Source organism: Cetorhinus maximus, chromosome 10 (genome assembly GCF_964194155.1).
Source record: "Cetorhinus maximus chromosome 10, sCetMax3.hap1.1, whole genome shotgun sequence".
Lineage (NCBI taxonomy): Eukaryota > Metazoa > Chordata > Chondrichthyes > Lamniformes > Cetorhinidae > Cetorhinus > Cetorhinus maximus.
The window spans coordinates 24,538,977-24,559,946 of record NC_135888.1 but is presented as its reverse complement, the minus strand read 5'-3'; the positions used below and the strand labels follow the sequence as shown (position 1 = coordinate 24,559,946).

At 49.9% G+C, this 20,970-nt stretch overlaps 2 protein-coding genes across 3 annotated transcripts in view; both read right to left on the bottom strand.

The window, feature by feature from the left end:
* The window catches only part of pierce1 (piercer of microtubule wall 1), a 37,024-nt gene extending 36,507 nt beyond the window's left edge, over positions 1-517 (bottom strand). Inside the window, exon 1 of one of the 2 annotated variants that reach the window (XM_078550242.1) lies at positions 333-517. In XM_078550242.1, the coding sequence (XP_078406368.1) occupies positions 333-454 (122 nt within the window). In that variant the 5' untranslated portion in view covers positions 455-517. Of the gene's footprint in view, positions 1-299 lie in introns of both variants that reach the window. The other variant, XM_078550241.1, reaches the window with a different exon arrangement.
* cacfd1 (calcium channel flower domain containing 1) overlaps positions 1-20,970 on the bottom strand; it is a 93,628-nt gene that overhangs the window by 34,485 nt on the left and 38,173 nt on the right. The window lies entirely within an intron of this gene.

Genomic DNA, 20,970 nt, shown 5'->3' with positions numbered 1-20,970 from the left:
CTCTCTCTCTCTCTGTCTCTCTCTCTCTGTCTCCCTGTCTCTCTCTCTCTCTCTCTGTCTCTCTCTCTGTCTCTCTCTCTATCTCCCTGTCTCTCTCTCTCTGTCTCCCTGTCTCTCTCTCTCTCTCTCTCTGTCTCTCTCTCTGTCTCTCTCTCTATCTCCCTGTCTCTCTCTCTCTCCCTGTCTCTCTCTCTCTGTCTCTCTCTCTCTGTCTCCCTGTTTCCCTCTCACTAAAACCCCCACTCCCTCTCTCCCAGTCCCTCTCTCTCCCTCTCCCGGCATTAATCCCTCTTCCGTACCCGTATCCCTGGAAGCAGCTGGGATGCTCGAACCTCTCGGGTACTCCGGGTTTCACGCGGTAGTACTGGCTGGTCCGGCCCGGGGCGGGGGGCTCGGGCTCGGGCTGTGTGGGCAGATATTTCACGGTCGGTTCCTTCACCCGGCACAGAGACATGGCGACAAACTGCAACACACCCGTTACCAGGCAACCGCCTCCTGGAAACAAACCCACAGCAGCAGAAAGGAAGCGCCTCACCCTGTGGCCACTCCCAAAGCCCCCCCTGCCCCACACACACTGACTCTCACTGGGGTACGGGCCCCACACACACTGACTCTCACTGGGGTACGGGTCCCACACACACTGACTCTCACTGGGGTACGGGCCCCACACACACTGACTCTCACTGGGGTACGGGTCCCACACACACTGACTCTCACTGGGGTACGGGTCCCACACACACTGACTCTCACTGGGGTACGGGTCCCACACACACTGACTCTCACTGGGGTACGGGCCCCACACACACTGACTCTCACTGGGGTACGGGTCCCACACACACTGACTCTCACTGGGGTACGGGCCCCACACACACTGACTGTCACTGGGGTACGGGCCCCACACACACTGACTGTCACTGGGGTACGGGTCCCACACACACTGACTCTCACTGGGGTACGGGTCCCACACACACTGACTCTCACTGGGGTACGGGTCCCACACACACTGACTGTCACTGGGGTACGGGTCCCACACACACTGACTGTCACTGGGGTACGGGTCCCACTCACACTGACACTCACTGGGGTACGGGTCCCACACACACTGACTGTCACTGGGGTACGGGTCCCACACACACTGACTCTCACTGGGGTACGGGTCCCACACACACTGACTCTCACTGGGGTACGGGTCCCACTCACACTGACACTCACTGGGGTACGGGTCCCACACACACTGACTGTCACTGGGGTACGGGTCCCATACACACTGACTCTCACTGGGGTACGGGTCCCACTCACACTGACACTCACTGGGGTACGGGTCCCACTCACACTGACTCTCACTGGGATGTGGCCCCTATGCATTGGGAACCCATCTTGTGAACATTGTTTGCATTCCCTCTAACGCAATCATATCCTTCCTTTCTTGGGTAAGGTGGCCAGGTATTGCCTCAAGACCCTTTGCAATTATATCTTTCCCTTTTTACTGATTTTCCCAGCCACTGAAGGCTCGTTTGCCATTTTCATTTAATGATTTATTTTTCTGCTTGCTTGTTAATTGTCTAGAAGCGCACCCAAGGCTCTCTGTCTACGAACATTTCCCAGCCCCCCACTATTTAAAAATATTCACATTTTCTCCTACTAAGGTGTGTGAGTTTACATTGTCCCATATTACACTCCATCTACCACATTCGCTACCCACTCCTTAAACTCACTCAGCCCCTATGCAGCCTCTTTATGGCCTTCTTACAGTTTACATTCCCTGTAAAATTTATATCATTAGCAAACATGGCTTTCTAACACTCAGTGCTCTCATTTTGTGTCATTGATAACGGTCAGCTATAGATAGCTAAGGTCCAAGCACTGAAAACTGTGGTGGTCTCCCGCTTGTTGAAGTCTGAGAATGGCCCATTTACTCGTGCTCCCTATGTTCTGATGGTTAGGCAATTTTAAACAGATTGGTTTTAATTTGACGCTCCTTTCCGTTGGTCATCAGCTGACTACAAGCTTTCTCAATAAACTTGGGTGTTGCAATGCAAGCTCCCAAGACCTTAACAGTTACCCTCGCAACTGATTGCTCAAAGTCACACAAAATCCTTAAATATCTCAACATTTCACAATACCACTTTTCAGTAATTGTATTTTTAATCTCTCATTTCCAGAAACAGACCATTACTCAATCTTGCTTTTTCTCCCTAAGGGCCAGTTAGTTGGACAGCTATTGTGTTCAGAATAATGTCAACAGTGCAGATTCGATTCCTGTCCCAGCTGAAGTAGACTCAGAACCTGGCCCCTTGACCTCCCTTTAAAGATGGAAGGCATCGGCAAACCATTACTGACCAAAAACTGCCAAGAAAACGTCTCAGGATGAAGCATCAGTGGACAATGAGCCAAAGCCCTGGTTTCAGGCAGAACACACATAACTGATTGAGTTAATTTTCTATGCATGTCCCTGTGAGTGTTTGATGGGGACAGTGTAGAGGGAGCTTTACTCTGTATCTAACCCCATGCTGTACCTGTCCTGTGAGTGTTTGATAGGGACAGTGTAGAGGGAGCTTTACTCTGTATCTAACCCCGTGCTATACCTGTCCTGGGAGTGTTTGATGGGGACAGTGTAGAGGGAGCTTTACTCTGTATCTAACCCCATGCTGTACCTGTCCTGTGAGTGTTTGATGGGGACAGTGTAGAGGGATAAAAACAAAAAGCTAAAAGCTACTGCGGATGCTGGAAATCCAAAACAAAAACAGAATTACCTGGAAAAACTCAGCAGGTCTGGCAGCATCGGTGGAGAAGAAATCAGTTAACGTTTCGGGTCTTCATGACCCTTCGGCAGAACTGAGTATAGTTAGGAGAAAAGTGAAATATAAGCTGGTCTAAGGTGAGGGGGTGCGGGGGGAGAGAGAAGTTTAGGGTGTGGTGATTGTGGAGATAAGCAAGCAGTGATAGGAGCAGATAATCAAAAGATGTCACAGACAAAAGGATCAAAGAGGTGTTGAAGGTGGTGATATTGTCTGAGAAAAGTGCTAATTAAGAATGGAAGACAGGACACTCAAGGTACAGCTCTAGTGGGGGTGGGGTGGAAAGACTAAAAAAGTTTTAGTTTTAGATTTAAAAATAATGGAAATAGGTGGGAAAAGAAGAATCTATATAAATTATTGAAAAAAAAGGGAGGGGGAAGAAACGGGGTGGGGATGGAGGAGGGAGTTTAAGATCTAAAGTTGTTGAATTCAATATTCAGCCCGGAAGGCTGTAAAGTGCCTAGTCGGAAGATGAGGTGCAGTTCCTCCAGTTTGCGTTGGGCTTCACTGGAACAATGCAGCAAGCCAAGGACAGACATGTGGGCAAGAGAACAGGGTGGAGTGTTAAAATGGCAAGCGACAAGGAGGTTTGGGTCTTTCTTGCGGACAGACTGCAGGTGTTCTGCAAAGCGGTCGCCCAGTTTGCGTTTGGTCTCTCCAATGTAGAGGAGACCGCATTGGGAGCAACGAATGCAGTAGACTAAGTTAGGGGAAATGCAAGTGAAATGCTGCTTCACTTGAAAGGAGTGTTTGGGCCCTTGGACGGTGAGGAGAGAGGAAGTGAAGGGGCAGGTGTTGCACCTTCTGCGTGGGCATGGGGAGGTACCATAGGTGGGGGTTGAGGAGTAGGGGGTGATGGAGGAGTGGACCAGGGTGTCCCGGAGGGAACGATCCCTACGGAATGCCGTCAGGGGGGGTGAAGGGAAGATGTGTTTGGTGGTGGCATCATGCTGGAGTTGGCGGAAATGGCGGAGGATGATCCTTTGAATGCGGAGGCTGGTGGGGTGATAAGTGAGGACAAGGGGAACCCTATCATGTTTCTGGGAAGGAGGAGAAGGCGTGAGGGAGGATGCGCGGGATATGGGCCGGACACGGTTGAGGGCCCTGTCAACGACCGTGGGTGGAAAACCTCGGTTAAGGAAGAAGGAGGACATGTCAGAGGAGCTGTTTTTGAAGGTAGCGTCATCAGAACAGATGCGACGGAGGCGAAGGAACTGAGAGAATGGGATGGAGTCCTTACAGGAAGCGGGGTGTGAGGAGCTGTAGTCGAGGTAGCTGTGGGAGTCGGTAGGCTTGTAGTGGATATTGGTGGACAGTCTATCATCAGAAATTGAGACAGAGAGGTCAAGGAAGGGAGGAGAAGTGTCAGAGATGGACCATGTGAAAATGATGGAGGGGTGGAGATTGGAAGCAAAATTAATAAATTTTTCCAGGTCCCGACGAGAGCATGAAGCAGCACCGAAGTAATCATCGATGTACCGGAGAAAGAGTTGTGGGAGGGGGCCGGAGTAGGACTGGAACAAGGAATGTTCCACATACCCCATAAAAAGACAGGCATAACTGGGGCCCATGCGGGTACCCATAGCCACACCTTTTATTTGGAGGAAGTGAGAGGAGTTAAAGGAGAAATTGTTCAGTGTGAGAACAAGTTCAGCCAGACGGAGGAGAGTAGTGGTGGATGGGGATTGTTGGGGCCTCTGTTCAAGGAAGAAGCTAAGGGCCCTCAGACCATCCTGGTGGGGGATGGAGGTGTAGAGGGATTGGACATCCATGGTGAAGAGGAAGCGGTTGGGGCCAGGGAACTGGAAATTGTTGATGTGACGTAAGGTGTCAGAGGAATCACGGATGTAGGTGGGAAGGGACTGGACAAGGGGAGAGAGAAGGGAGTCAAGATAACGAGAAATGAGTTCCGTGGGGCAGGAACAGGCTGACACGATCGGTCTGCCAGGACAGTTCTGTTTGTGGATTTTGGGTAGGAGGTAGAAGCGGGCCGTCCGAGGTTGGGCGACTATCAAGTTGGAAGCTGTGGGAGGAAGATCTCCAGAGGAGATGAGGTCAGTGACAGTCCTGGAAACAATGGCTTGATGTTCAGTGGTGGGGTCATGGTCCAGGGAGAGGTAGGAGGAAGTGTCTGCGAGTTGACGCTCAGCCTCCGCGAGGTAGAGGTCAATGCGCCAGACTACAACAGTACCACCCTTGTCAGCGGGTTTGATGACAATGTTGGGGTTGGACCTGAGAGAACGGAATGCAGTGAGTTCAGAGAGAGACAGATTAGAATGGGTGAGAGGAGCAGAGAAATTGAGACGACTAATGTCACGCCGACAGTTCTCAATGAAAAGATCAAGAGAAGGTAAGAATCCAGAGGGAGGGGTCCAGGTGGAGGGAGAATATTGGAGGTGGGTAAAAGGATCCGTTGTACGGGGAGAGGACTCCTGCCCAAAGAAGTGAGCACGGAGACGAAGACGGCGGAAGAAGAGTTCAGCATCATGCCGAGCCCGAAATTCATTGAGATGAGGGCGTAAGGGTATGAAACTAAGTCCTTTGCTGAGCACTGAACGTTCAGCATCGGAGAGGGGAAGGTCAGGGGGTATAGTGAATACGCGGCCTGGGGCTGGGATTGGAAGATGGGGTGGGGACGGAGGGACAAGCAGGGGTGGAGGGTCCCAGATGGGTGTTGGTGTCGATGAGTTGTTGGAGCTTGCGTTCCTTAGCACTTGAGAGAAAGAGAAAAAGTTTCTTGTTGAGGCGACGGATGAGACGAAGAATAAAATGAAACTGGGGGCACGCGCAGCTTTGAAAAAGGGTGCGGCGGTGCTGCTGGAGGGAGAGGTCGAGTGTGTTCATATGGCGGCGCAGTGTAGAGGGAGCTTTACTCTGTATCTAACCCTGTGCTGTACCTGTCCTGGGAGTGTTTGATGGGGACAGTGTAGAGGGAGCTTTACTCTGTATCTAACCTCGTGCTGTACCTGTCCTGGGAGTGTTTGATGGGGACAGTGTAGAGGGAGCTTTACTCTGTATCTAACCCCATGCTGTACCTGTCCTGGGAGTGTTTGATGGGGACAGTGTATAGGGAGCTTTACTCTGTATCTAACCCCGTGCTGTACCTGTCTTGGGAGTGTTTGATGGGGACAGTGTAGAGGGAGCTTTACTCTGTATCTAACCCCGTGCTGTACCTGTCCTGGGAGTGTTTGATGGGGACAGTGTAGAGGGAGCTTTACTCTGTATCTAACCTCGTGCTGTACCTGTCCTGGGAATGTTTGGTGGGGAAGTTTTATTGTCTACCCTTCATTTGGCTGAGATACTGGTTGGGTCGGATGCCCCAGGTGGAGTCAGCTGCTTTCAGAATATGAAAGAGAAGTTGTGCCTCAGGGTGTTGCTGAAATTTACGACTGCAGAATGTTAACAGCTCAGGCTTTGTCGAGTCAGCTGATCCCAATTGTGGAAATGGTGGTTTTACGTTCATTGCCCTCAGTTTTGTGGGTCAGCTCAGAGGTGCATGCAGGGCTGGCAAGTCTAGAACACGAGGTCATAAATTCAGGATAAGCCGCAGCCATTTTGGACTGAGATGAGGAGGAATTTCTTCACTCAGAGGATTGTGAAGCTTTGGAAATCTCTACCCCAGAGAGTTGTGGATGCTCAGTTGTTGAGTTTACTGAAGACTGAGATTGATAACTAAGGAAACGAAGGGTTAAGGAGATTGGATGGGAAAATGGAGGTGAGGTAGAAGACCATCCATGATCATAGTGAATAATTGAACAGGTTCGAGGGATTAAATGGCCTACTCCTGCTCCAATTTCATAAAAAGCCAGTGAGAAATGCCACGTCCAGACCTGTGTCATTGATGGGAGAACATTTTCAAGAGAAGTGGATATATATTTATAAAATAAATATTTAAAATCGTACTGTTAACGGGTAGTTGAAGGGACCAAGGATATTCGTCTTTCATTGAACTCGGACCAGCGTGAAGGGTCAAATGGGATATCAGATCAAGAACACAAAGGAACAGGAGGAGGCCATTCAACATGAACGTGTTCCGCAATTGAAATACAATAATGCAAATCACACTACCTCATAAACCAGGAGACAAACTCTTAAAAATCATAAACCAATATAGATTGACGGTTGGTTTATCCCCATTAGCAGTTTATTCAATCTCCATCATGTCATATGAGGCTACACCTAGTCCCACAGTTTGGCAGATCCAGATTGTAGTGCTGAAAGATCCTTGATCTCCACATATCCCTCTCTATGTTTAATTTTCTTCCTTCGTCCATTCCAGACGAGGGCTGATTAATATTCCCATAATCGCATTCCTTTCTTTTATATTTGTTCTGCAATTTGGGCCATTAGGGAATGAACAGTGTCCATTGAGGTTATCATGACTAAAACGGTCTCCCTGATCCTGTCGCTGACTCAGGTTGTTGGGGAACCATGGTTATAATTCTGGGATACTGTTGTGGATTTTACAATGTAAACACAGGTACAGATGTCACTTTCCTATCTCAAGAACCGTAAAAGCATCAAATATAACAGTACGCTGGGTTGTGGCTTAAATGGAGACCTGACATTAGCATCAAGAATCAAGACAAACTAGTCTTCGGTGCTATTGGGCCTCAGACTGTGGGTCAACCTTATGAAAATGCCATCAATGGTGTTCCAGCCCCTTCAATATAAGCCATACAAGCAGCAGAAAGCCATATGCGCAAATTTAATTCCTTTCTTGCTGGAATGTAGGTATCAGGCACAACTTGCCATGTGATACACTGTAAAATTAGGTTATTCCAGCATCAGAATCCACAAACACCCCCACTTTAGAGGGCATATTCGAACCGTTCATTCTGTGATACAGTATTATCAATGTGCTGGGTTATAACTGAGCCAAATAAATAACTCCACAAATGATTGTTACCTCCTTAGGGCATACTCCATGACTTACTTTGTATTCAAAAATATATGCTTTATTCATAAAATTTGTAAAGATGCATTACATAACAGTTTATATTTAACATTACATAAAGTGCAATATGATTGAATTTCTTTCATACGTTATGTGCTGCTCTGAACTACACTTGTAATTCAGATTATATTAATAATATACTGTCTCCATCCCCATAGGGATTGATAACTTTGAAAAAGAAATGTGAAATTCCAGTGACTGACTGAAACGATCACATAGCAAGATTTCAAGTTTTAACATGTTTATTGTAACAGACAAATTAAAAAGCAGCATTGACTAAACACTAATTTTGTAGACAATTTGTACTTTAAACTACAGAATTACATTTAACCATTCACATGTCTGAAAATCCCATGATACAGTTTTATTTTACATTGTCTCTTAAGTGGACAATTCATTCTCCAGAAACAGTCCAAAGATACTCTCAGCTCCTGATGGCTTTCTTCCTTTTACCTTTCCCAGCCAGATAATTTCTAAACCCTGGACTGACTTCCATGATGAGGGTTATCCTGGAGATTCCTCCCTCTAGTCAAAGCTAGGCGAATCTTCCAGCCTCATTTAAAACCTCATGAACTTGGCATTGCCCAAGTCAGGTTGACTCGCAAGCCCTTTAAAAATGGCGGGCGGGTCCCAGTCCCGGGGCCAGGACTTTCCGCGCTCAATTGGGATGGTTGCGTTTGGCAGCGTGATTAGAAAACCTCATGAGAAGGCCCTAGTCATGTTTCCCGGTGACATAAATCCAGGACGTGGTTGTTCCGCCCCCAACCTCCTCCACGGTCCCTCCCCTTTCCCGCTGTCGAACATCGGGAACTTAATTTTCATAAATTTGCATCTCATTATTGTGACCACATGCTGGAATCACCCACCCCCACCCCCCCTCCACCCCCCACATCAAATTTAAATCCCACGTCGGTGTGACTTCAGAATGGCGTGATTTACAACTGCCTTTAAAAGGCGTGCACCTGGCGACACGAACTTTGAGGGGAACTCGGAGGTGAGCGCTCACAGCTTAGCAGCGCCCGTGGGGATCCCCCATAGGAATTCAGGGAAGCAGCGCCACAGATTTGGTGGGGGGGGGGTGCGGGTGGTGGTGGTGGTGGGGATCACAGGTGAGTCTCCAAAGCGGCCTCTTCCCAGCTGGCTTTCAATGCGGTGCCGGGGCAAGGGCATTTGGAAAAACAGTTCAAGATTGAACCTTTTTCCGTGGCTGAGACCGTTCAGCATGAGCTCCATTGACACGCTTGGAGTCTGGCTTCTGAAACAATTATGCCCACTCCAGCAGCACAAATTCCTGATCATGCCACTGATTGCTCCTGAAATTTTAACCATCGGGCACAGACTGCAAAATAATTTGGGTTTTACGGGGCTGCAGGACAACTGGGCAAGTTAGAGGGTCCCCTTGTGAAAGGTGGGCATGGAACAGTCACTGAGGGAGCTGCTCAGAAGCTGTGCTTTGTAGCTATTCAGGCTTTGAGTTGTAACCCACATGGTCCAAGCTAACCACGCAGCCTTAGGGTGCAGGTTAGGGTAATACCCCCGCCTGAGCTGAGAGCACAGGATGCAGTCGAGTGGCTGAAGCTGTCACCGCTCGGTCATGTGGTGTGGGGCGGAGCTGTGTGGGCCAGAGCTGGGTGGGGTGTTGGTCAGGCATCAAGCGAACTAAGCACTGGCCATCCAAGTGGTGGCCAGGACTTGTCGACATGCTTGAAGGGGCCTTGAGATGTAGTCGGAGCTGGAGACTTAACCAAGAGAGGTCCTTGGGAGACATATGCGTCGCTGTCTCTCTTTGATACTGCAGTGACGAGACCATCAGGAATATAGAGCCTGGTGATCTCGCTGTCTACCTCATGGTTTATAGGCAGGAGAGAAGAAGGAGAAGATTGCGACGGAGGCGCCTGACTTGCCAAAGGGAGGGGCATGACCCTCAAGATCAAGGGGCAGCAGGGCCTCCTCTGCATGTAGAGGAAGAGCCGACGTTCCTCGGCGCTTTGCTAGACCCAGGGTATATAGATGGCACCTGTTCTACCTGCAGATGAGCTAGAACCAGTGTTGCCAAAGACTGCGAATGTCAAGGAAATTGGCACATACGCCGTCTTCTGCAGGGTTTGGCGCCTAGGGGACTCGGAGGGCATCCACTGCCAGTGGCATTGAAAGTGCCCGCTGCACTCAATTTCTATGGCAACGGCTCCTTCCAGGACTCCACTGGTGACCTGTGTGGGATCTCGCAAGCCTCCACGCACAAATGGATCCAGGATCTCACGGACACCATCTTCACCAAGTCACACAAGCTTTGTCAATTTCGACCGAGATCAGGCCAGCCAGGGAGCGGGAGCGCTGAGATGCGCTGAGATTTGCAGTTTCCCACAGGTACAGGGTGCCATCAACTGCACTCACTCGGTTCCAAGATCTCTGTGGTAACAAGCAGCCCAGTATGTGAACCGCAAGGGCTTCCACTTGCTCAATGTTCAGCTGGATCGTGCAGGTCTGTGCATGGTACCCGGGGAGTGTCCACGACCCCCTACCTCCTCATCAGGTCTCAGATCCCTGACGTCTTCCAGGCTGCAGAGAGGCTGCAGGGCTGGCTCTGCAGGGACAAGGGCTACCCAGGGAGGACGTGGCTGATGATGCCTGTGTGGCGGCCTCCGACTCTAGCTGGTGAAGGCACAACATGGATCATGCCACAAGCTGGATTTTGGTGGGGGAGGCCATTGGGAACCTGAAAATGAGATTCAGGTATCTCAACAGATCTGGTGGAACACTCCAGTAAACCCCCCCCCACCACAGAGGGTGTCACGCGTCATCGTGATTTGTCCCACGCTACACAACCTGGCGACGCAAAGTGGGGGGGATGACCTGGGTGATGAGGAGGCAGAGGAACTGCACGTCTCCTCCGATGAGGAGGGAAGTGGAAGGGGGTGAGGTACTGGGAAGCCCAGGATGAAGGCGATGAGGCCATTGCACTGGCCAGATGAGGCAGGTGTGCTCGTGGGGCCCTAATGGCCGCAAGAGTCTGCGAGGAAGATGACAAGATGCAGTGAGGACTCACCTGAGGGCATGAGATAGCAACTGAGAGCGTCTGGCACCAGCCTGGCAGAGGTCATCGCACACACGCTCTGTGCAGAGTCTCATCTCATGCAGACCTTGCTGGGATACGGTGCGAACATGGGCTTCAAAACTACTTGATCCTTTTGAACGTATAATCACCTGTCCCCTTCAGCATTGCACCTTCACCTATCCAGACTGCAGATGAGTAGGAGGGCGGCAGCACCACCTCAAAGGTGCTCGGAGCACACATAACATCAGGTGAACCAACAACGCTAAGGCACGATATTCTTGCAGTAAACACAATCAACATCAAGGTGCAGCCATCACTGAGATGGGCTGTGACTTTGGGGCAGGAGAATCACCGTGGTCAGAGGGTTACGCACTGCACAGGGGAGAGGCCCTGGACTGCGACTCGTGACTTCATTTTGTGCAGAGACCAAGGTTTCACTTCTGAATGACACAAACACACCTCCTCATCATAACATGCAGCCATAGACAAGGAGACATGATTACGCGTGTATTTACATTGGTGAACATTATATACAAATGATTAACACCCATGCCCAGACTGTGCAACCACATCTTCAGAGGCTGGGGTCGAGTTCTGGTCATAAACCAGCTGATTGCCGCCATGCTGTGGTACCGGCTGGTCACTTTGACCCCTCCCCCGGACTTTGTCACGAAAATCCTGAGAATGCTCGTCGACTTCTTCTGGGACAAAAGGCTGCACTGGGTTGCTGCTGAGGTTCTGAGTCTCCCGCTTAGGGAGGGCGGTCAGGCGCTGGTGTGCCTATGCACCCAGGTGGCGACTTTCCGCCTTCAGACCCTGCAACCAATACCTTTACGTTGAGCCCCCTCCGAGATGGCGTGCCCTGGCGACGTATTTCTTCCACCAGGTGCATGACCTGAAGTATGACATGCATCTCTTATTCTTAGACCTGAGGGGCCTTCGTGGCTGCTTGCAGGCGTTGCCCGTTTTTTACCAGGACCTGATCAAAGTCTGGAACACGGTCGGCTTGCGACGCAGCTCTCCCCCGTCAGGAGTAGCGGCTATTGTCAGAGAGCCGCTGCTCAGGAAATTGCTCCTCCGTCCCTTTCAGTGGCTGGCAGAGAGAAGGGGTGTGGCTGCCGGGGTGACCAGGATCGGGGACGTGCTGGGTGGCGGAGGAGTGGGCTGGATGCTTCCACAGGAGTTGGTGCGTCGCGTGTCCGTGGACATCCGGCTCGTGTCCAATGCCATTCATGTCCTCAGGACGGTCGTGCTCGGCCCCGTTGTTATACTGGGCCTCGAGGTGGCCCAGGTGCGCGGTGGTCTTCCGTCTGAGCGTACCCCTGTTCGGACGGAATTCCACATTGGTCCCAAGTCCTGAACCCTCCCTCAGGAGCCCGGCAACCCGAGCCGCGGAAATGCCCTCCGTGTCCTTTAGCACGGTGCGGAGGGGCTTACTATATGGGCTGCTGCTGTACACCCTTCACTTCCTTGCCTTCACCCGCTGACCGGATACGCCCCGGCATGCCTTGTTGCCGTCTGGCGGCAGAGGTCTCCATTGGGAGGCCCTCTACGGAGGTGTCCTCCCGCTTTCCATTGGGGACCTGGGGTGGAGGGTGTTGCATGCAGGAGTCCTCTATAATCATAGAATGTGTTGGTTCACGGACTCCCAAGACACCTGCCCTTTTTGTGGTCTTGTGGAGTCCGTGGACCACGTTTACATAGGGTGTTGTAGGCTGCACTCCCTTTTCAGTTACTTAAGGAACCTTTTATTACTGTTTTGTTTGCACTTCAGCCCCACGCTCCTGATCTATGGACACCCGGTGCAGAGGGGGGCCGGGAGGGAGGAGGACCTCCTCCTGAACCTGCTCCTGGCCCGGGCCAAGTTGGCCATTAACAGGTCCAGGCAGCGGGCGATTGATGGGGTCATCCGACCCGACTGTCTGCCCCTCTTCCGTGGCTACGTTCACGGCCGGGTGTTCCTGGAGAGGGAGCACGCGGTGTCTGCCGGCACCATCAAGGCTTCCATGCCCGGTGGGCACTGCGGGGACTGGGGTGTTTTATCGACCCTGATAATCACATTCTGGTTTGATGTTTGTAAGTTTTCTTTAAATGTTGTCTTTGGTTTTACAGCTAACCTAACTTAGGGGCTGTGTTTAATTTAGCCCTCATTTTGTTAATTTAGTTTAATTGTTTGACTCTGAAGGAGTTACATCTTCTTGACTTTCCTAACCCTGCCGCTACGCCTTGGTGCATCCCTGACATCCACAGTGGAGGTGGAGGCAGCCTGCTGACTACAACACCCTGTCTGTAATGATCTTGGTATGCGTCCTCTGGAGGGCCAAGACTTGGAGGGTCCCGGCTTGTTTTTGGGGTCCTGCTGTGTGGCAGTGGCGCCCTCCTCGGCCTGTGAAGCTGGAGGTGCTGGGGACACAGAAAGAGGGGATTCGGATGGGCCGGACACTCCCAGAGTCACCTGGATGGATGGCCCCGGGGAGTACACCTGCTGATCCTCCACCCCTGTGGGATCCTGAGGGCCCCAGGCTGACTCCTTGAGGAGAAGGGGAAGCTGGAGTGAGATTGAGCTGCCCCGCACCCCTCTTGCATTGACACTGATGGATGGCAGAAAGTGCCTCAGTGATGGAATGCAGCTCCTGCAACAGTGCATGACTGATGTCCTGGACCAAGGTCTCCATGGCAGCCGCCATCCTGTCAGTGGTGCGTTGCAATGCCGGCGCTATCGCCTCAGACTGATGGCGGACAGACTCTTCCATCGTGCCTTGCATTCTAAGGAGTGCAGCGGACATCCCTCCCTGATGTTCCTGAGCTTGCCTTTGCAGCTCCATCATCAAGGAGAGGCAATGGCGTAGTGGTATTGTCGCTGGGCTAGTAATCCAGAGACCCAGGGTAATGCTCTGGGGGCCTGGTTTCAAATCCCACCATGGTAAATGGTGGAATTTGAATTCAATAAAAATCTGGAATTGAAAGTCTCATGCCCTCTATCCCAGCGCTCTCACTTCCTGGCTGGCCTGATCTCGGTTGAAATTGACAAAGCTGTGTGACTTGGCGAAGATGGCGTCCATGAGATCCTGGATACATTTGTGGGTGGAGGCTTGCGAGATCCCACACAGGACATTGCGGATTGTTGTTAAAACCCATCTGGTTCACTAATGCCCTTTAGGGAAGGAAATCTGCTGTCCTTACCTGGTCTGGCCCACATGTGACTCCAGACCCACCAGCAAGTGCCCTGAACAAGGGCAACTAGGGATGGGCAATAAATGCAGGCGCAGCCAGCCATGCTCACATCCTGTGAATGAATTTTAAACAAAACTGAGGTAGAACTGAGTCCTGAGGCTCGTCACCTGACTCGGACTCAGCAGATTCCTGGCCTCCAGCTTCCTGGACACCTGGGAAGTCCCTGCCGCCACCTGTTGTGGATCAGACAGTGCAATGTGCTCACCAGATTGTGACCCCGAGGCTACTTTAGAACTAGATCCTATCGAGGTGTGTGTCTGGTGGAGGGTGTGGGCGAGTGCTGTGATGGGCCTTCAATTAGGGTGTCATCAAATTCCTCTTCCGAGGTGTCTTCGGGGTTTCAGTCAAGGACCTGGCTCATGAACCCTCCCAGCTACTTCCCAAATGTGCCTGTGAAAGAAAGAAGAGATCATTAGTGCATGGCAGGGGCCTGAAGAACAGGGGACATCAGTCACTGCATGGTTGTCTGATGGTTGTTGCAGTGCAGGATCCTCACCGTCACCGTCAGCACAGGAACGATCCAGATCCTCACCGGCCAGGTAGATGCCTCTATTCTCAGAGTCAGCCAAGACCTTCAGCTGAGGCATTCCACCCACCCCTCGCTACCCCCCTCCCCCATGCCAGGCCAGATGAGAAGGATGCTTGGCATGCGTGGGTGGTGAGTGGTGCCATGGACAGGATGAGGACCCGATCCGCAGGGCAGATGGAAGTGTGTGTGAGAGAGTGAATGGTGATGTCCCTTGAACCAACAGTGAGGGCCCTGTGGATGTGTGATGGATTTTTGAGTGTGTGAGTTGAGAGTGATGAGAAGAGTGACTTACCCTGGCGGAACAGAGGAGATCATTCATCCTGTTGCGGCACTTGGGCGGCTGCCCTCCTTTGTAGGGTGTTGGCGTTGACCACCACTGCCAACGTCACCCATGCTGGGTTTGTCACCTTGGATGAGGTTGTTCACCCAGAGTGGGGGTAGAGGACTGCTCAAGGGAGGCATCTCTGAATTTGGGGGCGGCATGTTTCCCCCCCTTTGGCAGCCATGACTTTCCAAAAGCTTCCGATCCCTTAGAGAGCGCTAGCTCTGTGCAGGGGTGACCGTTAAATATGGCGCCCTGAGGTGAGGACTAGGCGGGCGAATCAGAAACCATCCTGCCGGTGATCCAGCGGGAAACCCATGCCTTTTAATTTTTCCAGCAAAGTGGCTCACGATACAGCAGAAAAAACCGTGGATGCTGCTGGCGGGCGAAACCTCATTTCCCTGCCTGCTTTCAGACTTCGCTGATTTCACAGAAAATCCTGCCCTGGGGTTCCTGACCCCGCTCCTGGGCTGTGCAATTTTCGGGAGTGTCTTTAAAGGATGCGGGCTGCTTCCTGTCAGAAGCCCGCACCTGACCTGGTCGGCTCCAAAGTGGAGATGGGATCGCCTGCTCCTCTGCAATTTTCATGGAGTCGGTCCAGGTTTTTAAATAGTTGTGGTTCACGCCCCCTTAGAGAGTCATGAACCATAGAGTGCACGAGGGGACCTTTTGAAAGGTAAGTTCAAAATGTCCCCCTCATGCCCCCTATGCTAAGTTCCGCCTTTCCACCCACCCCCTCAAGCCCCTCTATGGCAAACTCTAGCATTTCCATGCCCATTGACCCACTGGACACTTTTGAGAACCTATGAACACCATAGTGTAAAGTGGTATGTCTAAAAAAAAAAGTTGAAAAAATGTAACCCATTGATCACTTTCCCCCATGCTTCAAAAAAAGTCTGGACAAGCTAATAAAAGGCCCTTTGAAGTTTCAAAAACCAAGTGAGTAGGTGAGGGGCATTAGGTGGCATAGATGGGACATGAGGAGTATTTGGAGGGTGAAGGGGGTGTAAGGGGTGAGGGCTGGAGGGCTTTGGTGTTTTTTTCTGCACAGGGATAAAGTCCAACGGCGGCGAATTGGGCCTTTTAAACAGCCCACCTTGGCACATAGCAGCCCCTGTGGCTGCCTCCGCACTTCTTCCTGGGTCATCTGGCCTGACTCCAGCTCACACCTGGACCCTGGCAAGGAAGATCCTGCTTTGGTGGGCACTTTCTCCCAAGGTGCGCGGACTGAGCTGGGGATTTTTCCAACTCCCCCTACCCGCCTCAAGGATGAAAATCCAGGTCTTGGTGTCTTCAATCCAAAGACAAGCTCCTACATTCTGTGTGGTGAACAATAGAGTCTGGCTGCCTCTATCTCCCTGCTCTCTCTCTCTCAGATTCTTGCAGGCCGACTGTGCCTGTGAGGTTTGGTGATATTTTAGGAAAATCCTGCAACCCAATCCTACAATGGAATTCTATGGCTTGTTCCCCTCTCAAAGCCCATCTCCATGGCAAAGTGAACCACATGGGCCTATTATCCAGGTAGAAATGCTGGTTACCTATCTTCTAAACCCCCAACTTCATTCTATCTTGGAATTAAATAGATAGTTTAAAATATAACTACTTATAAAGCCTGACATTCCTAACACCTCCCTGTGAGACTTGGAGACTAACGGTCTACCCACAGTCATCAATGATACACTTGCCATTTTCTACAAGCATAAATATCTTGCACCTTCTTTGTAGCAAAATAACCAGGCTTGTTGTCAAGCAGGATTCGGAGTAGGTCACATGACTCACCATTACTGCATTTTACCTTAAATTAAATATAGGGTTCCAAAAGGTAACAAACTTATAAACTTTGTATTTGTAACAACACATTTAATCTCCACTCTGCTCTCTCCCAGAAAACACTCTTTAATTTTATCCTTTTGCTTTATGCTGCCATAACGGACCCTAACTCCACCAACAATTACCACCTCCCAATAAAAGTGACCACTGTTGATTTCCATAGAGCAGTAAAACCTCTTCTGATTGGTGAGATATTATTAACAAGCTCCCGAAATTTTCAATTTAAATTGATGCCTCCAGAAATAAAATAAATATTTTCTCAGAAGTCTCCTACCTGAAGGTAATTGTTCATATTTGTGCAAGTAGGGAATTTGTTTCCTGAATAAATAACCCTCTCACAAGATCATGAGGCTTCATTTTACTAACAAATCACGTCTTTCACAAGAGTTAGCCTGTCTGCAATGAGATTGTGGCTGACCTGTACCTCAACTTCATTTTTCTTAATTCAGAATTGAACAATTGCCCCTTGGCATTCAATGGCATTACCATCACTGAATTCCCCACTATCAACATCCTGGGGTTACCATTGACTAGAAACTGAACTGGACTAGCCATAGAAATACTCTGGCTACAAGAGCAGGTCAGACACTAGGAACCCTGTGGCAAGTAACTCACCCCCTGACTCCCCAAAACCTGTCCACCATCTGCAAGGCACAAGTCGGGAGTGTGATGGAATACTCCCCACTTGCCTGGATGAGTGCAGCTCCAACAACACTCATAAAGCTTTACACCACCCGGGGCAAAACAGTCTTTTTGATTGGCATCCCATCCACAAACATTCACTCCCTCCACCACCGACGCACAGTAGCAGCAGTGTGTACCATCTACAAGATGGACTGTAGGAACTCACCAAGGCTCCTTAGACAGCACCTTCCAAACCCACGACCACTACCACCTAGCAGCAGACACATGGGAACACCGCCACCTGGAAGTTCCCTCCAAGTCACTCACCACCCTGACTTGGAAATATATCACTGTTCCTTCACTGTCACTGGGTCAAAATCCTGGAACTCCCTCCCTACCAGCAATGTGGGTGTACCTACACCACAGGGACTGCAGCGGTTCAAGAAGGAAGCTCACCACCACCTTCTCAAGGGCAACTAGGGATGAGCAATAAATGCTGGCCCAGCCAGCGAAGCCCAAAGCTGGTGGTGAGCTGCCTTCTTGAACTGCAAAGTTCTCTGAGGTTGTTGTAGTGGTTTTAGTACAACCGAGTGGCTTGCTAGGCCACTTCAGAGTCAACTACACTTAACTACTTTATCTCAATATCACTTAATAGCTTTATCCAATAAAAATCTATCAATAATATAAAAGCAAAATACTACAGATGCTGGAAATCTAAAATAAAAACAGAAAAAACTGGAAATACTCAGCAGGTCTGGCAGAATCTGTGGAGAGAGATACTGAGTTAATGTTTCAGGTCTATGACCTTTCATCAGAACTGAGAGAAGTTAGAATTGTAACAGCTTTTGTGTAGGCGAAAGAGGGGAGTATTTTCCCTCCACCTGGACCCCTCCCGCTGATCTCTAACCCTCTTCATCTTTTCAATGAGAACTGCTGGCGTGACATTGACCATTTCTCTGCTCTCCTCACTCACTCTAACCCACCTCCCTCTGAACTTGCTGCACTCTGTTCTCTCAGGTCCAACCCTGACATCATCATCGAACTGGCTGACAAGGGAGAGTAATGTCTGCCGTACTGACCTCTAACTTGCAGAAGCCTAATGCCAACTCTCAGACACTTCCTCCTTTCTCCCCTTGCACTATGGACCCACCACTGAACATCAAGTCATCGTCTCCAGGACCATCACAGATCTCATCTCCTCTGGAGAACTTACATCCAACGCCTCCAACCTTGTAGTCCAAACCATATCTACCTCCTTCCCAAAATCCACAAACAGGACTGTGCTGCTAGAACCGTTGTTTCAGCCTGTTCCTGCCCTACGGAATTTATTTCTTCCTATCTCAACTTCATTTTTGCTCCCTTGTCCAGTCTATTCACAGCTACATCCATGACTCTTCTGATGCCCCCCATCACTTTAACAGTTTCCAGTTTCCTGGCCTTAACCATTTTCTCTTCACGATGGACGTCCAATCCCTCTACACCTCCATCCCACACCAGGATGGTCTGAGGCTCTCCGCTTCTTCCTTGAACAGAGGTCCGAACAATCCCCATCCACCACTCTCCTCCATCTGGCTGAACTTGTTCTCACACTGAACAATTTCTCCTTAAACTCGTCTCACTTCCTCCAAAATAAATGATGTTGCTATGGGTACCTGCAGTTTCCTCTCTATGCCTACCTTTTTGTGGGATATGTGGGACATTCTTTGTTTCAGTCTTATTCATGTCCCCTTCTGCATCTCACTTTCGACTATATCGTTGACTGTATCGATGCCATTTCCTAGTCTCACAATGAACTGGAACATTTTATCAATTCTGCCATCAATTCCCACCCTTCTCTCATCTTCACCTGCTCAATCTCTGAATTTTCCCTTCCTTAATTTCTCTTTCTCCATTTCTAGTAATATTCACTGCAACCCATGGACTGCCTTGACTCCACTTCCTCAAACCCCACTTTCTGTAAAGACTCTATTCCATTCTCCCAGTTTCTCTGTCTCTATCGCATCTGTTCTGACCAACATTTCCAATTTGTCTTCCTTTTTCCTCAACCACTGATTTCCCCACCATGGTTGACAGGGCCCTCCACCATGTCAGATCTATTTCCTGCACTTCTATTCTCACCCCTTCTCCTCCCTCCCAGAACAGCGATAGGGTTCCCCTTGTCCTTGCCTTCCACCCCACCAGCCTCCACATTCAACGGATCATCCTCCAGCATTTCTGCCATCTCCAGCAGAATGTCACCTTCCCCTGCCCTCCCCTTTCAGAGTCCCATAGGGACTGTTCCCTTCCAGAGTGGCCAAGGTCCACTCCTCAGTCATCCTCAACACATCCCCCTTTCCCACGACACCTTTCCATGCAAGTACTGGAAATGCAATACCTGCCCATTTACCTCCTCACTTCTCACCATCCAAGGCCCCAAACACTCCTTCCCAAGTGAAACACTGATTTACTTGTACTTCTTTCAGTTTAGTATACGGTATTCACTGTTCACAACGTGGTCTCCTCTACAATGGGGAGATGAAAGGCGGACTGGGTGACTGCTTTGTGGAACACCTCCGTTCAGTCCGCAAGCGTGACCCTGAGCTTCCTGTCGCTTGTCATTTGAATTCTCCACCTTACTCCCACTTTGACCTTTCTGTCCTCAACCTGCTACAGTGTTCCAATGGAGCTCAACACAAGCTCGAGGAACAGCACCTTATCTTTCATCTCGGCATTCTGCAGCCTTCTAAACTCAACGCAGAGATCAACAGTTTTAGACCCTGACCTCTGTCTCCATATTGTTTTGTGTTTCTTTGCTGGCTTGTTTCTTTCACTCTTGTTTCTCTCTTATTTCCTTTACTTTGTGTTCATACGGCAGCGATTCCTGATCCTGCCATTCACACCTCCTCTAGACACATCTTTTATTTCTTTCTTCCTTTGTCCCTTTGGCCTTGCACCACCAATCGTTTTGTCATTGACCCTCGCCTATCACAAACCTTCCCTTTTGTTCTTCCCCACACCCCTCCCCCTTTCGCTTGTTCAAAACCTATTGCAATTCTAACTAAGGAAAGGTCACAGATCTGAAACGTTACCTTTCCCCATAGATGCTGCCAGACCTGCTGAAAAATCTTTGAATCTCAGTGCGGAATTTTCAGCTGACCTCTAACCTCAGCAGGTTTTTGGAGGACAGAGTTCAGAATCCAACTCCCCTGTGTGTGAAGAAATGCTTCCTGATTTCATCCCTAAATGGCCTGGTTCTCATTGTAAGGTTCTGCCCCCTTGTCCTGGATTCCCTGCTCCTGTCCCTCTCCCATCCCTTGCCAGAGGAAATAGTTCCTCTTTTATTACCCTATATAATCCCTTAATCATCTTAAACACCTCAATTATATCACCCCCGATCATCTATACACAAGGGAATATAAACCTAGTCTATGTAGGGAAGTGTGAGGTCATGCACTTTGGCAGGAAGAATCGAAAGGCAGACTATTATTTTAATGGACAGAGACTCCAAAAGAGTGCAGCATAGATGGATCTGGGTGTTCTTGTGCACAACACACAAAAAGTTAGCAAGTAATTATGAAAGCAAATGGAATTTTGGCCTGTTTTGCTAGGGGGGGTTGGAGTTTAAACATAGGGAAGTCTTGT